This window comes from Aotus nancymaae, unplaced genomic scaffold (assembly GCF_030222135.1).
Source record: "Aotus nancymaae isolate 86718 unplaced genomic scaffold, 86718_ANA_hifiasm-v0.15.2.pri h1tg000022l_1, whole genome shotgun sequence".
Taxonomy (NCBI): Eukaryota; Metazoa; Chordata; class Mammalia; order Primates; family Aotidae; genus Aotus; species Aotus nancymaae.
In genome coordinates, this window is record NW_026988435.1 from 46949291 (window position 1) to 46961840 (window position 12550).

Below are 12550 nucleotides of genomic sequence, written 5' to 3' on the forward strand. Positions count from 1 at the left end.
TTAATCTGAGCCTGAAAACTGCCGGCACCAGCACAAAAAGAAAGCTCCAGCACCCTCAGGCCAGACCTGCTGGAAAAGTCCCCGTGCGTCAGCCCCAGGAAGATGTGGGCCAGAGGAGGCACATCCCGAGCGACGCAGGAAATGGCCCTGCTCTTCTGCTGGCGCCTCTTCCATTGTGATGCTGAAAGTCCCATTGGGGCCGGTCACCCAAGTGGCGGGAAGGAAGAGGGTCAACTTTTGCGTGGCCGTTTAGATGCTTCCTGGAAACCTGGCTCTCTCCCCACCATTGCCCTCTCGTGCACTCAGCGAGGGCTCATCGAAGCCTCGCAGGAACCTGACCACTCACCTCGCTGCCTGCCCACCCTTTTTCTCTTTTCCCCTCCCCTCCTGCCCTCTCCTCTCTTCCTCTTTTAAATACCCAGCACCTCAAAACGCTCTCTGGAGAAGGTCGGGCCACAGGTCCCGCCGTGACTGGGGCTGCTTTTACCCAGGCAGATGCTCAGCCTTGGCATCATAACCCACTAAGTCGACTGACACCTGGTCGGACGCTTTCAGTTTTGCGACCCGAATACTGAGTGTCTGGTAACTTTACTTAGAAGGTCTTAGATTTTTCAGCTACTCAAGCCAGGCTCTGATTTCCAAAATAAGGCCAAATCTAGAACAGTTTGGGGAAGGAAGGGGTCCGGCCGAGATGGAAGTTGGAACGGTTGTGGCACCGTCAGCCTCACGTGAACTGAAACAAATCACTCCCCGGTGCAGACAAATGAGAACAAGGCCCAGCTGGAAAAGCGCGTGGCTGAGTCTGCAAACCAGGAGAGTGCCCGAGGCAGGCCTCAGTCGGTGGAGAAGTTTATTTTGCCACGGCTAAGGACGCGCCCAGGGGACAGGTCTGTGCCTTTCTCTAACATGAGGCTGAGGGCTTCAGTGAGGGGGAAAGGCCGGCTGGAGGGGCGGAGGGAGGTGTGGTCACGTGACCGAGTCCCCAGCTGCAGGGGAAGAGGAGCAGGTGCGGGCAGTCAGCGAAGTGTTCACTCGTGCTCGGTAAACCGGCGCTTTCCACGAGAGCAGGCGCACACGGCGCAGCTGCTGGTGGAGACGCCGTGGCTGTCTGCTTCCGGGCAAAGGGAGAGGCGGCTGCTTGCATGACTCAGCTTTCGGCTTAACTTTTTCTTCCTGGTAGAGTGAACTGTGCTGACCCAGTGAGGCCAATTATGTGCGAGTGGGAGCCTCGGAGTGATGGGTAAGGGAAGCAGGGCCTGCCCCGCCACGCCCAGGCGGCTTGGGAAGGCCTCGGGGACGGACAGAGGGGAAGGAGGCTCTCAGGACTGCCCTCGGAGGGGACTGGCTCTCCCGCGGCCACAGCGACGGCCGGAGTAAGACCTGAGCCCGGAAAAACACGACGGCACCGAAGCCGGCCGAAGCAGACACTGAGCGCGTTACTCGCCAGACGAGGGGAGGCTCCCGTTTCATTATGAACTGAAGGCGAAGGGACGGCCGTGCTGTGGAAAGCAGGAAGTTTTGTCCGCAGTTCCGACTGGCGGGAAAAGCGAATTGTAAACTCTCAGGATCGTGGCTGTTCCGATTTGTGTCGCAGAAGCAGGAGCACGGTTCCAGGGAGACCCCGGCGGGTCTGCGCTGCGCGGCCCGGAGCCTATGTCTGAGCCTCCTGTCTAGGGGAGGCCTCCTTGGCGCCCACGTGCACTGAGCAGGAGGAGCCCCGGGTCCTTGCTGCCTGTGACGGGCGGACACTCAGCTCTCCCGGCTGCAGAGACAAGATGGCCACAGGAGAGCCGGTGGAGAACGCTGCCATCGGGGCTAGGACAGCCCGGACACGGGCAGACGGAGGCACGCAGTCCACGGCCCCGCCAGCTGGAGGGTAGGTGCTTAACATGCTGCGAAGAGGGAAGGAAATTCTGGGCCCAAAGGCAATTCCACAGGGAACTGAGGTCCCTGCGGGCGCGGCCTTGGGGAGGCGGTGCCACCCAGGCCACACCCAGGCTTGTTATTTCTGACCTGGCCCCGGTGCATTTATGGGTAAACTGAGGCTGGGAGGGAGGCCGCTCCCCGTCCAGGGGAGGTGGCTCTCTGTCTGTGTCCGTGGCAAAGGGCTGTGCCCGCCTGCTGCCGAGAGTGATTTTGTAAAGAGCAATATAAATACAGTTCCGTTCAGATGAAACACAATAAATAGGTGGAGTCGTCGCGGGCAGCCCCGCGTCTGCTCGGGCGGCCCCGCGTCTGCTCGGGCGGCCCCGCGTCTGCTCGGGCGGCCCCGCGTCTGCTCGGGCGGCCCCGCGTCTGCTCGGGCGGCCCCGCGTCTGCTCGGGCGGCGTCGCGTCTGCTCGGGCGGCGTCGCGTCTGCTCGGGCGGCGTCGCGTCTGCTCGGGCGGCGTCGCGTCTGCTCGGGCGGCGTCGCGTCTGCTCGGGCGGCGTCGCGTCTGCTCGGGCGGCGTCGCGTCTGCGCGTGCGGCCCCGCGTCAGCTCGGGCGGCGTCGTGTCTGCTCGTGCGGCTCGGGCGGCGTCGCGTCTGCTCGGGCGGCGTCGCGTCTGCTCGGGCGGCGTCGCGTCTGCTCGGGCGGCGTCGCGTCTGCTCGGGCGGCGTCGCGTCTGTTCGGGCGGCCGGGTGCACACAGCGGGAGGGGCCAGCGGAGGCCAGCTCGGGGTCTCAAGCCTGAGGGCCTGTTGTTTGAGGTAACTCTTTATAGAACGTTTCATTGGTGGTGAAATCCCTGCCTGACGCTCAGATGGGCGAGCGCCGGCGGGGACTGCGGACCTCCGCCTGCAGGACCCAGAGCTGTGCGGTGCGGCCAGGCCGTCCCTGGGGCTGTGGCTCAGAACGACCCAGAGGTGGACGCGTGTTCCCGCCTGCACGCTGCCCGCAGCCCAGGCCCCGGCCGCCCGAGGCTCCGCCCGCCACACGTCCAGGGCCATTTACGGGAGGTGCTGGGGTCCCGCCCCGTGCGGCCCCTCTAGCTCTCCCGGATGGCGGCGGCCTCAGCGCGTCCTCAGCCGCAGGACCCTGGAGACGGGCTCCTTGGCGCTGGAGTAGACGAGGTAGGCGCCGGCCGCGGTGCTGAAGGCCTCCCAGTCCCTGCAGCCCACGGTGGGGAGGCTGTGCACCGCCACGAAGCCCTCGTAGCCCTGCCACCTGCGGGACACACGGCAGCCGGGTCAGCTCCTCTCCCCCGCTCCCGCCCGCGCCGCCGGGGACCCGGCAGCTCCGGTCACATCCAGACCGCTCCCGTCCCCGCGACTGGCACGGCACGGAGACGGCAGGTGTGCGCCACGAGGGCCCGCAGGAGGCCGAGGCCCAGGAGAGGGAAGGTCCCAGCGCTAGCTCCCCTGCACCCCGGGTCCTACCCCAGGGGCTCCCGAGCGTGGAGTCGCCGGGGCCGGCCTTGACCGTGGGGTGCAAGGTGACCTTCCTCGGGGCCCTCTAACGCACACAGGCCGCCAGGCGGGCGGGAGCCCGGCTCTGCCTGCAGCTCTGCGGCCCCACTCGGGCCGCCCGGCCCTCATTCCCTCTCCAGGCAGCTGCAGGCCCCTGGGATTTGCCTTCAAAGGGACCCACTTGTCCCAGTGGCTTCCATTTCCGAGGCGTGGAGTCCCCGAGGCAGGGCGCCGACATCAAAGGGCACCAGTTGTTTACATTTAATTAAAGTATTAAATTCTTCCAGATTGCTTTCTGGAGAAGCCGTGGTGAGTCCTGTTCTCATGGAAAACGGCAGGCTGGGATCCCCCACACCCCCTCCACTGTCCATCTTTAAAACGCTTCCAAACAAATTCGGGGAAACCTGTCAGGGTTTTGCTCTGAGAACAAATCACTTATAATGTTTATTCATACTTTTCTTCTAAAAATTCCTATTCATATCTTTTTTCTGTTTTTCTCATCTTTTACTAGTTTGTAAGGGTTCCTTTTCTGTCACCTGTGTGGGAAGGTTTCTCTTTTGGTTCTGAATGGGACGTCTGCCCCCGTGTAAAGCTGTTAAACAGGTGGCCAGAGCCGAGGCCTTTCCCTCCTGGTGTGGCTTCTTCATGGAACCCTGAGGTTATACGACAGCACGTAGCTTTTCTTCTTTCACGTTTGAACTTTTAATCCATATGAAATGTATTTTTGTGTACAGTGTGAAGTAGGGGAACAGCTTTGTTTTATTCTACAGCTAATCTCCCGAATCATATGGGATTATCACGTAACACATCCTTTTCTCTTTGCCTTCAAATACAGCATTCGTGGCGGGGCGTGATGGCTCATGCCTGTAATCCCAGCACTTTGGGAGGCCAAAGCGGGCAGATCACTTGAGGTCAGGAGTTGAGACCGGCCTGGCCAACATGGTGAAACCCCATCTCTACTAAAAACACAAAAATTAGCCAGGTGTGGTGGCTCATGCCTGTGGTCCCAGCTACTTGGGAGGCTGAGGTGGGGGGATAGCTTGTGCCTGGGCATATCAGACTGTGGTGGGCTGAGAGCATCCCACTGCACTCCAGCTTGGGCTACAGAGCAAGACCCTGTCACAAAAAAAAAAAAAAAAAAAAAAAAAAAAGAGGTACTATTAAGAAGGTACCAGGCCCAGATGGTTTTATAACTGAGTTGAACCCAGCTGTCAGAAATGAGAGAAAAATCCTACTATTAATCCCATCCCAGCCCACAGGTGTGGTTAGAAAGCCCAGCAGTGTGTATTTATCGTAAGGCTTCATCTTAAACGGGATAGTTAAGTCCCCAAAAGAAAACCACTGAGCAACCTTATTTCCTATTATAGATGCTAAAAGCTTAAAGATAAGCAGTTGGAAGTCAGCGGCTTATTAAATAATTGTGCATCATCACCAAGCGGCATCGGGTCTGAGAACTGGATTGCCTCTCTCACTCTAAATCGTGACAGGGGCAGGCGCATAGCGGAACGTCACTACGCACTCACACATGCCGGAGGAGACCCCACCCCAGCCCAGGCCTGACAGCCCACAGCCCGTGGAACCGCCATGCTCACATGCGCTCTTTAAACCAGAGCAGGGTGCGGCGGCTGCCGCTTCTGCCACCATCCGAGATTGTTCTGGAATCTTTAGCTAGGGAAGCAAACTAAATACTCAATTAGAACCCTAGAAATCAAGGGGAAATGTTCTTTATTCTCAGATGTAATTGTATTTCTAACTCTCCGGAGAATCTTTTTAAGAAAAGCTATTAGGACTGATAGTTTGTGAGATGGCTAGATGCGAAAAATGATTGTCATGATGAGCAACTGCAAATGAAAATAAAAAAGCCAGCCCTATTCGTTAAACTTAGAATACTTGGAAAACTCCTAGAAATAAATGTGGTGAGAACACCACAGTGTCCATGAGAGAAAAGTTAAATATCCACAACTCCGAGGCTAGGATGTCCACACACTGTATCCCTGCCAGGCTCCAGAGGCAGAAGTGCCGGCACGCATGGATGGTGGCTACACCCAGGGTAGGGGCTGACTCAGCCCCGACACGGGTGCAGCCAGCTCCAGGCCGTCCACCAGGCCCAGCCAATCTCGGGAAACGGCAGCTGACTTGGGACTCACTGTGAGCTGGGGGGCACCTGTGAGAGGAGGCAAGCCCTCAGGGGAAGCCAGGTGCTGGGAGGAAGCCGGCTCGCGGCTCATTACCTGTAAATAACACTGTTCACCGAGAAGGTGCTCCCGTCGAAGGAGTTAGCGACCACCAGGAAGGAATCTTCTCCCACCGAGAAAAACTCCCAGTCCAGAGCACTGCGGAACAAGCAGGGGGAATCAACACATAACGGACATCGCTGGAGAACTGGAGGCTTGGCCCGAAGCCACCTCCACAGTTCACAGAGGAGGAGCCGGGGCCCAAAGTCGGGAGTGGTTTTCTCAAAGTCACAGATGAGTTGGTCTATTCCAGGAAAATGTAAATTAATTGTTTACCTAAAAATATTTCAAATTTCATTTATTGATTTTATTTTTGAGGTGGAGTCTCCCTCTGTTGCCCAGGCTGGCGTGCAGTGGCATGATCTCAGCTCACTGCAACCTCCACCTCCGGGGTTCAGGCAATTCTCCTGCCTCAGTCTCCTGAGTAGCTGGGATTATAAGCATGCACCACCACACCTGGCTAAGTTTTGTATTTTTAGTAGAGATGGGGTTTCACCATGTTGGCCAGGCTGGTCAAGTGATCTGTCTGCCTTGGCCTCCCAAAGTGCTGGGATTACAGGCGTGAGCCACCATGTCCGGCCTCAAATTTTAAATTGTGGTAAAATATATGTAACATAAAATGGACCACCTCAGCCATCTTCAGGTGCACGGATCAGGGGCATGAGGCACGTTAATACTGTTGTGTGGCCGTCACCATTGTCCCCCTGCGGAATTCTTCATCCTGCAGAACTGAAGCTCTCCCTCCAGTCACCACCACCCCATCCCCTCCCCAGCCCGGCACCCACCCCCTCCACTTTCTGTCTCTATGAATCTGACTGCTCTAGGGACCTCATAGAAATAGAATCACACAGTATTTGTCCTTTTGTGTCTGACGTAGCTCAGACACCAGTGACCTCAAGGCTCATCTGTATTGTCGCGTGTGTCCGAATTTCCTTCCTTTTTGAGGCTGAGTAATGTTCCGCTGTGTGAATGGATGTGTTGTGTTCTCCCGTCCATCCTCAGATGGATACTTGGGTAATTTCCTCCATGTGGCTACTGTGAATAATACTGCTGTGAACACTGGGGTAGAAAAGTCCACTTTTAAGAGCTTGAAACAATCAGAAAAAGTCTCAGGCTTCTGGCGCCTGCTGCAGGCAGGAGCTCGATTTCCTGTTCTGGACGCTGCGCAGAGAGAGAATAACAGCACCATGGCCACTGCACCTGGCTTCTTCTCTCAGCATCGTGTCGTCAGCTGTGAGGTCAGCAGCGTGAGGTCACTCCAGCAGGGGCCTGCAGGACCTGTGGGGTCACAGATGTTGACTTGCAGGTGGACGCTGTTTCTTGTTGCAGACAACTTTGCTGAGTTCTGTCTTAGGCATAAGCCTCGCCTGAATTTGCCAAGGGTGCATCTGTGCTTGGGGTCAGCTCGGTTTGAGGGGTCTGGCAAGTGACTTTTCTGGAGCCCTTCCCCCCAGGAGCCCACCTGCTGAGCTGTCAGCGTCAGCCCCTCATCTTGAGATGAGGAAATGGAGGTGGAAGGCTTGCACAGGCCGGCGTCTTGCTGACATGCAGGCCAGGCCGGCCTTCTGCGTGCAGCAGCCTCAGGGCTGTGGCCACTTGAGGCAGCAGAGGGGCCCCTCCCTTGCTGGGCCTCATCTCGGAGCGTCCCTGGAGGCAGTTGAGGGGCCACCTGCAGGAGGGACTTGGAAAGGTCCCTAGGAGAGGCAGGGAGCCTGGAGGTGTCTAGAGACCGGCAGGGCCCATGGGGCCCTGGGCTCCTCACTCCTTCGATCGGTCAGGGTGACATCTGGAGCCACCTCCATTGCTGGTGGGTTATAATTTGGTCCCCATGGAGCCTGTGCCAGCTCGCCGGGAGGAGGATGAGGATACCCGTGATCACATGCCCTGGTCTGGAGGCACAGCCAGGGGCCCTGGGTCAGTGTGACTCCTCAGTTGGACCTGAGGACCCAGGACCGAGGAAGACACGCGGCCCCGTGGGATGTAGCAGTGGCGGGAGATCCTGCCTGGCTGCACTGAGGCTCGCGTCAGAAGCCAGCTTCGCTTTAACCGCAAAATAAGGCATCTAGTGTGGGTCCCCGATTCTGCCTCCAAAGCAGCCCTGGCCACACCTGCCTGGGACAGCGTTATTCCTCAGAATCTCGCCCTCTGGCCAAAAGGCAGAACGCACACGCCCATCAGTGGCAAATGGATGGATGGAGCGTGACTCAGCCGCAAGAAGGGGGATGCTCTGAGCTGCGCAGCCACGCTGCGAACCCGGAGGACGCGGTGCTGTGAGAAAAAGCCAGGCACAGAGGCCACGGGTCTGCCAGTCCATTTCCGTGCAGTGTCCAGAACAGGGGATCACAGACACAGGAAGTGGACTGGGACTGCCCGGGGGGAGGGAAGGGGCTGGCAAAGGGTGAGGGGGCTCCTTCTGTGGGGATGAGAATGTTCCAGAAGTGACTGCAGCAATGGCTGCACGTAAAACCACTGAATTGTAAAAAGCAAACACAGCAGACTGTTTGAAGGCAGTGAGAGCTGAGGTTACACAGCTCTGAGGAACCCCTCAGCTGCCCTGGAGGGGGTTTTGGACTTGGTGAGGCCACATCGAGCCTTCCAGAAGTATAGAGACCCCCCATACTGGGGAGAAGGTCAGGAGTTTGGCTTTCATGTGCTGTTTTGACAATAATTATTAAACATAACCTTAATTAGTAAGTACTTTCTGTGTTTCATAATTTAGTTCATTAACTGTTCACACCACTGCCCAGTGGTGACGTGGCCATAAGTCGCAGCGTAGCTGGGTTCTGTTGGGTCCACAGCTTCAAACACCGAGGCATCTGCCTCATCCATTTCCAGACTGGCACCGTCTCCATGAGGCACATTTCATCCCACGACTAACTTTGAATCACAGTTCCTTCTCCAACTTGTCTTATTCTAAACGTTGTTCTAAAATGCCTAGTCTACGGTTGTTCTCGGTGTTGACATTGGAGGGTGTGGGTTCGTGCTGGGGACACGCGGCTGCTGCCGACGCCCTGTGCCTGTTCCTCCTGCCACGGCTGCCAGGCCACGCAGGGGCCACCCTGGAATCCCCAGTGCCCCCGGCAGGCACCGCTACTGGCTCTTTTTCTTTATTCTGAGGCTTTAAAAAAAAAAATGTTTAAAAATCATCTAAGTAAGATATTAGTAAGCTAACATTGCAGACCTTTGCAAAACCAGCAGTTCAGAAGTAATGGGGCAAGTAGGGAAAGTCCTTCCTGGCCTGCCTGCACGCCCTGCAGCCCACCCGGTCCTGGGGTGACGGCTGCTGGCAGGGCGCTCCCTTCCAGAGCCTTCTCCGCACCTCCGAGGGTGTGCACAGCTAGGTGGCACCCACGCCGGCTGGCTCCTCGGTGCCTGGGTCACGAGATTTCGCAGCACCGCAGCCCGCCCTTTCCACAGAGCAGCTTGTCCTGGAGACTTTTCTCCTCCAAGTGTCGTGTCTCTCAGGCTGACCAGAGCCCAGTGCCCAGGAGGGGCTGGTGAATCGTTACTAAGTGAAACAGAGTGAATGAAACCCAAGGGGACCTGAAAGCTGCCTGCTCCATCCCAGCGTGGGCATGGGCCAGATTCCAGCTCTGGGGTCTGAGTCATATGGATTCAATTGCAGTTTTAGTCACAGACAGAGGAAACCCCATGCTGGTCAGGACAGTTACGGATTCTCAGTGCCCGCTGTGCTGAATATGGTGTCCACACAACCTCCTGGGCCCTGCAGAGCGTGTCATCTGGGGCCCGACCCTGTCCTACACATGGACCCCCCTCCAGGTTCCCTGGGTCTCACGTCTGTCTCAACACGCCTGTCTCGATGTCCTGGTGTTGCCGAGGAGGAGGATGCAGCCTCTGGGGAAGGGAGTAACTCTGTCATGGCAGCAGGCACCGGCAGGCGATGGGCGATGGTCAGAAGAGCTGCTCGAAGCCTGCACCTCGAACCTGCCCCATGGGGCCTCGTATGCCCCTCCGCACGACCGGCATGAAGCCCCCTCCCCCTCCACTTCTCAGATGACAGGAGGCGACGGGTATGAACGTTCCCCCTCCCCCTCCACTTCCTGGATGAAAGGAGGCGACGGGTATGAACGTGCAGAGCTCTGAGAACCAAGCCTGTGGTTCAGGGGGGCACTGACTTTCCCAGGCCAGTCCTCATGTGGGAAAGATGGTGAGGAAGAACTAAAGGGGATTCCGACACGATGGGCGTCCCAGAGATCAGCCTGCCCTCCCCCAGTCTGCTGCGGCACGTACCTGCAGGTGAGAATGTCCTGGAACTTGACAAAGGCCTGCGCAGTCACATTCAGCTCGTAGATGACAGAGTTGATGACGTAGGAATCGTTCTGGACTTGCATCTCCACATCGTAGCTGTGACTGTTTGCCACTGCGAGGAAGATCCTCTCCCCGATGTGGAAGACCTCCCAGTCCGCAGCACCAAACGTCTAGGACCAAAGGAGAGCGGGTGCAGGGGTGTGGGTGAGGGGGTGGAGGGGTGTGGGCAGGTGGGTGCAGGGGTGCGGGTGAGGGGCTGGAGTGTGGGTGGGTGGGTGCAGGGGTGTGTTAGGGGGTGGAGGGGTGTGGGCGAGTGGGTGGGGAGGGGTGTGGGTGAGCAGGCGGGGAGGGGTGTGGGTGAGGGGGTGGAGGAGTGTGGGTGAATGGGTGCAGGGGTATGGGTGAGCAGCACTCTCACTGGCTGTCCCAGGTCTGCCAAGTGTGTCCATTGCACTCCAGATGCCAGACACGGCACTGCTGCCAGCAGCCTCCTTGGCCTCTGCTCCCTTCCTGAAAGTTAGTGCCAGCTGCACCCACCACCCCCCACAGCGACCATCTGTATGACTCGCTTCTCAGCCATCCACGCCTCCCCTACTGCAGGCCCCAGTGCTGTGCATCTTACGAGCACCACCTGCTATCCCACCTCTTCCAGGAAGCCCACCGTGATCCCTCTAGTCCCAGCCCCAGTCACTGAAGCGACGTCAGGTCACAAAACCCCTCGAGTTTTCTTTTCCACGCCTTCCCTGGCCTCACAGTGTGGCTGAGGCTTTCCCCTGGCTGTGTAGACAGAAGCCATCTCTGGGTTCCTGTGCTGACCCTCCACAAACCACTTACCACCCTCAAGAGGCAGCAGGTCTGGGGCTGCACACGGAGGCCCACTGCAGCACCTCTGCCATCAGCCTCGAGCTGCGGAGCCTGCGTGCATGTGGGGCCGAAGGGAGGGAGCTTACAGCTGCACCCCTGGGATGAGGCTGCTGGGGCCACACGGGGAGGGGGCAGGTTCCCTCCCTGAGAACAGTGTGGGACATGAGGCTGCTGGGGTCGCACGGGGAGGGGGCAGGCGGCCTCCCTGTGTGTAGGGCTGTGGAGGCCCCACAGGGTCGTGAGGTGTCCCTTATGCTATGTTGAGGTGCAGGATCTGAGAAGTAAAGAGGACACTGAAGAACTGGTGAAGAGCATCTGGACTCGGGGGGCTCACCTGTGAGCGGAGATCGGCGGCCCCCAAATGCCCCAGAGCATCTGTATTTATTAGGTACAAGCAGGGGGCAGGGTCATGAGTGAGGCCATCTATAGACTTAGTGATAGGGCATACATAGTCACGCGAGTCACAAGCGAGGGGGCCACCCCATATGTCACCTGGGCAGAGAGGTGGGCCGTGTGCAGTAGGGGTCCGTGCCGTGCGCGGTAGTACAGGGTCGTGTACGGAAAAGGGGGTCCACCCCCATTAAGTCTACCCTGGCAAGGAGGTGGGCTGTGTGCAACAGGTGTTGTGCGCGACACTTCTTATCTGGGGGCTGGAGACTTCAAAGGATTTCTAATAGAAGGATACTCTAAGCCAATGCAGTGGCAGCTGACAGACTTGTGCTCTTCTCTTAAGATATTTATGGGAGGATTCTTTGAGCCAGCACAGAAGGGAGAAAGACTGCCAGGGTGTACGGCCGCAGTGACTGGTCACAGCAGAGGGTTCTTCTCCCTCGGTTACTTCCAGGATCTCAGGCCTGAGGCCGACTTTCCCCAGGAACTGGATGCAAGGTGCTACAACTCCTTTATCAGGAGGAGCGGCTCCTGCTCCAAGCCTGCCATATAGTGTGTGCCCTTTCAGGCAGGGCCGCCGCCGCCTAGGTCTTTGGTTCTCGTCCTGGTCTGCCTGTTTTCCCATGTACGGCTTCTGTTCTGTGATTGCTCTAGGCATTCTTCCTACTATAAACTACTATATGGTTATATGGAAGGATTCCATAAATCAGCAGTAAATGTGTCAGCACAGCTCCGGCTACAACACCTGTATGATTATATAGAGAGATTATATAGAACTAAGTAGATACAAGTACCAAGTATGATTATATAAACTAGATATATGTAAGCAGTAAGTTACACTTCAAGCACTAACTAATATATGATTCTATATGCAGGATTATATAAAGGAAACAGCTGAGCAGTGACACTATATTTTTTGGGCGCTAGTTGTGCCTGGGGTCTGGACAGTTCTCCTTCCTCAGTGACCATGGTGGGGTGTTACCCACACCTGGGGACAGTGTGGAACATGAGGGTGGGCCCGCATGGAGAGGGGGCAGGTGACCTCCCTGGGGACAGTGTGCCACCCCAGTGTCCCCACCCCAGTGTCCCCCCCCCCAGTGTCCCCACCCCAGTGTCCCCACAGGCAGGCCGTCCCTGCGCGTCATCCCAGGCTGTCCTGGCTGAGGTCAGAGCCGGTCAAGCTTGGGGCTGCGTCTTCCCGTCTCACCCTGTCCAGAGCGCCTCCAGCCTGAGGGACACATGCTCCACCTGGCCTGGGGGAGGCCGCTCGGAACGCCTCCTGTGACAGCGACCTCGGGACATTTCCTATTCGCCCAAACCCACCGGCAAGGCCCGGCTCAGATGCCCCAGGGTCTGATGCGACCTGCCCTCCGCAGTAGGTCAGGCCCCTTCCCTTGCTTGTCTGT

At 57.7% G+C, this 12550-nt stretch overlaps 1 protein-coding gene across 1 annotated transcript in view; it reads right to left on the reverse strand.

Annotated features, from left to right (window-relative positions):
- Nucleotides 1-2991: 2991 nt before the first annotated feature.
- Nucleotides 2992-12550, reverse strand: part of TSPEAR (thrombospondin type laminin G domain and EAR repeats) — a 170144-nt gene continuing 160585 nt past the window's right edge. Inside the window, exons 10-12 of the mRNA XM_064380221.1 lie at nt 9873-10060; nt 5619-5720; nt 2992-3145 (exon numbers count right to left, since the gene is read on the reverse strand). Coding sequence (XP_064236291.1) covers nt 2992-3145; nt 5619-5720; nt 9873-10060 — 444 coding nt within the window. The remainder of the gene's footprint in view (nt 3146-5618; nt 5721-9872; nt 10061-12550) is intronic.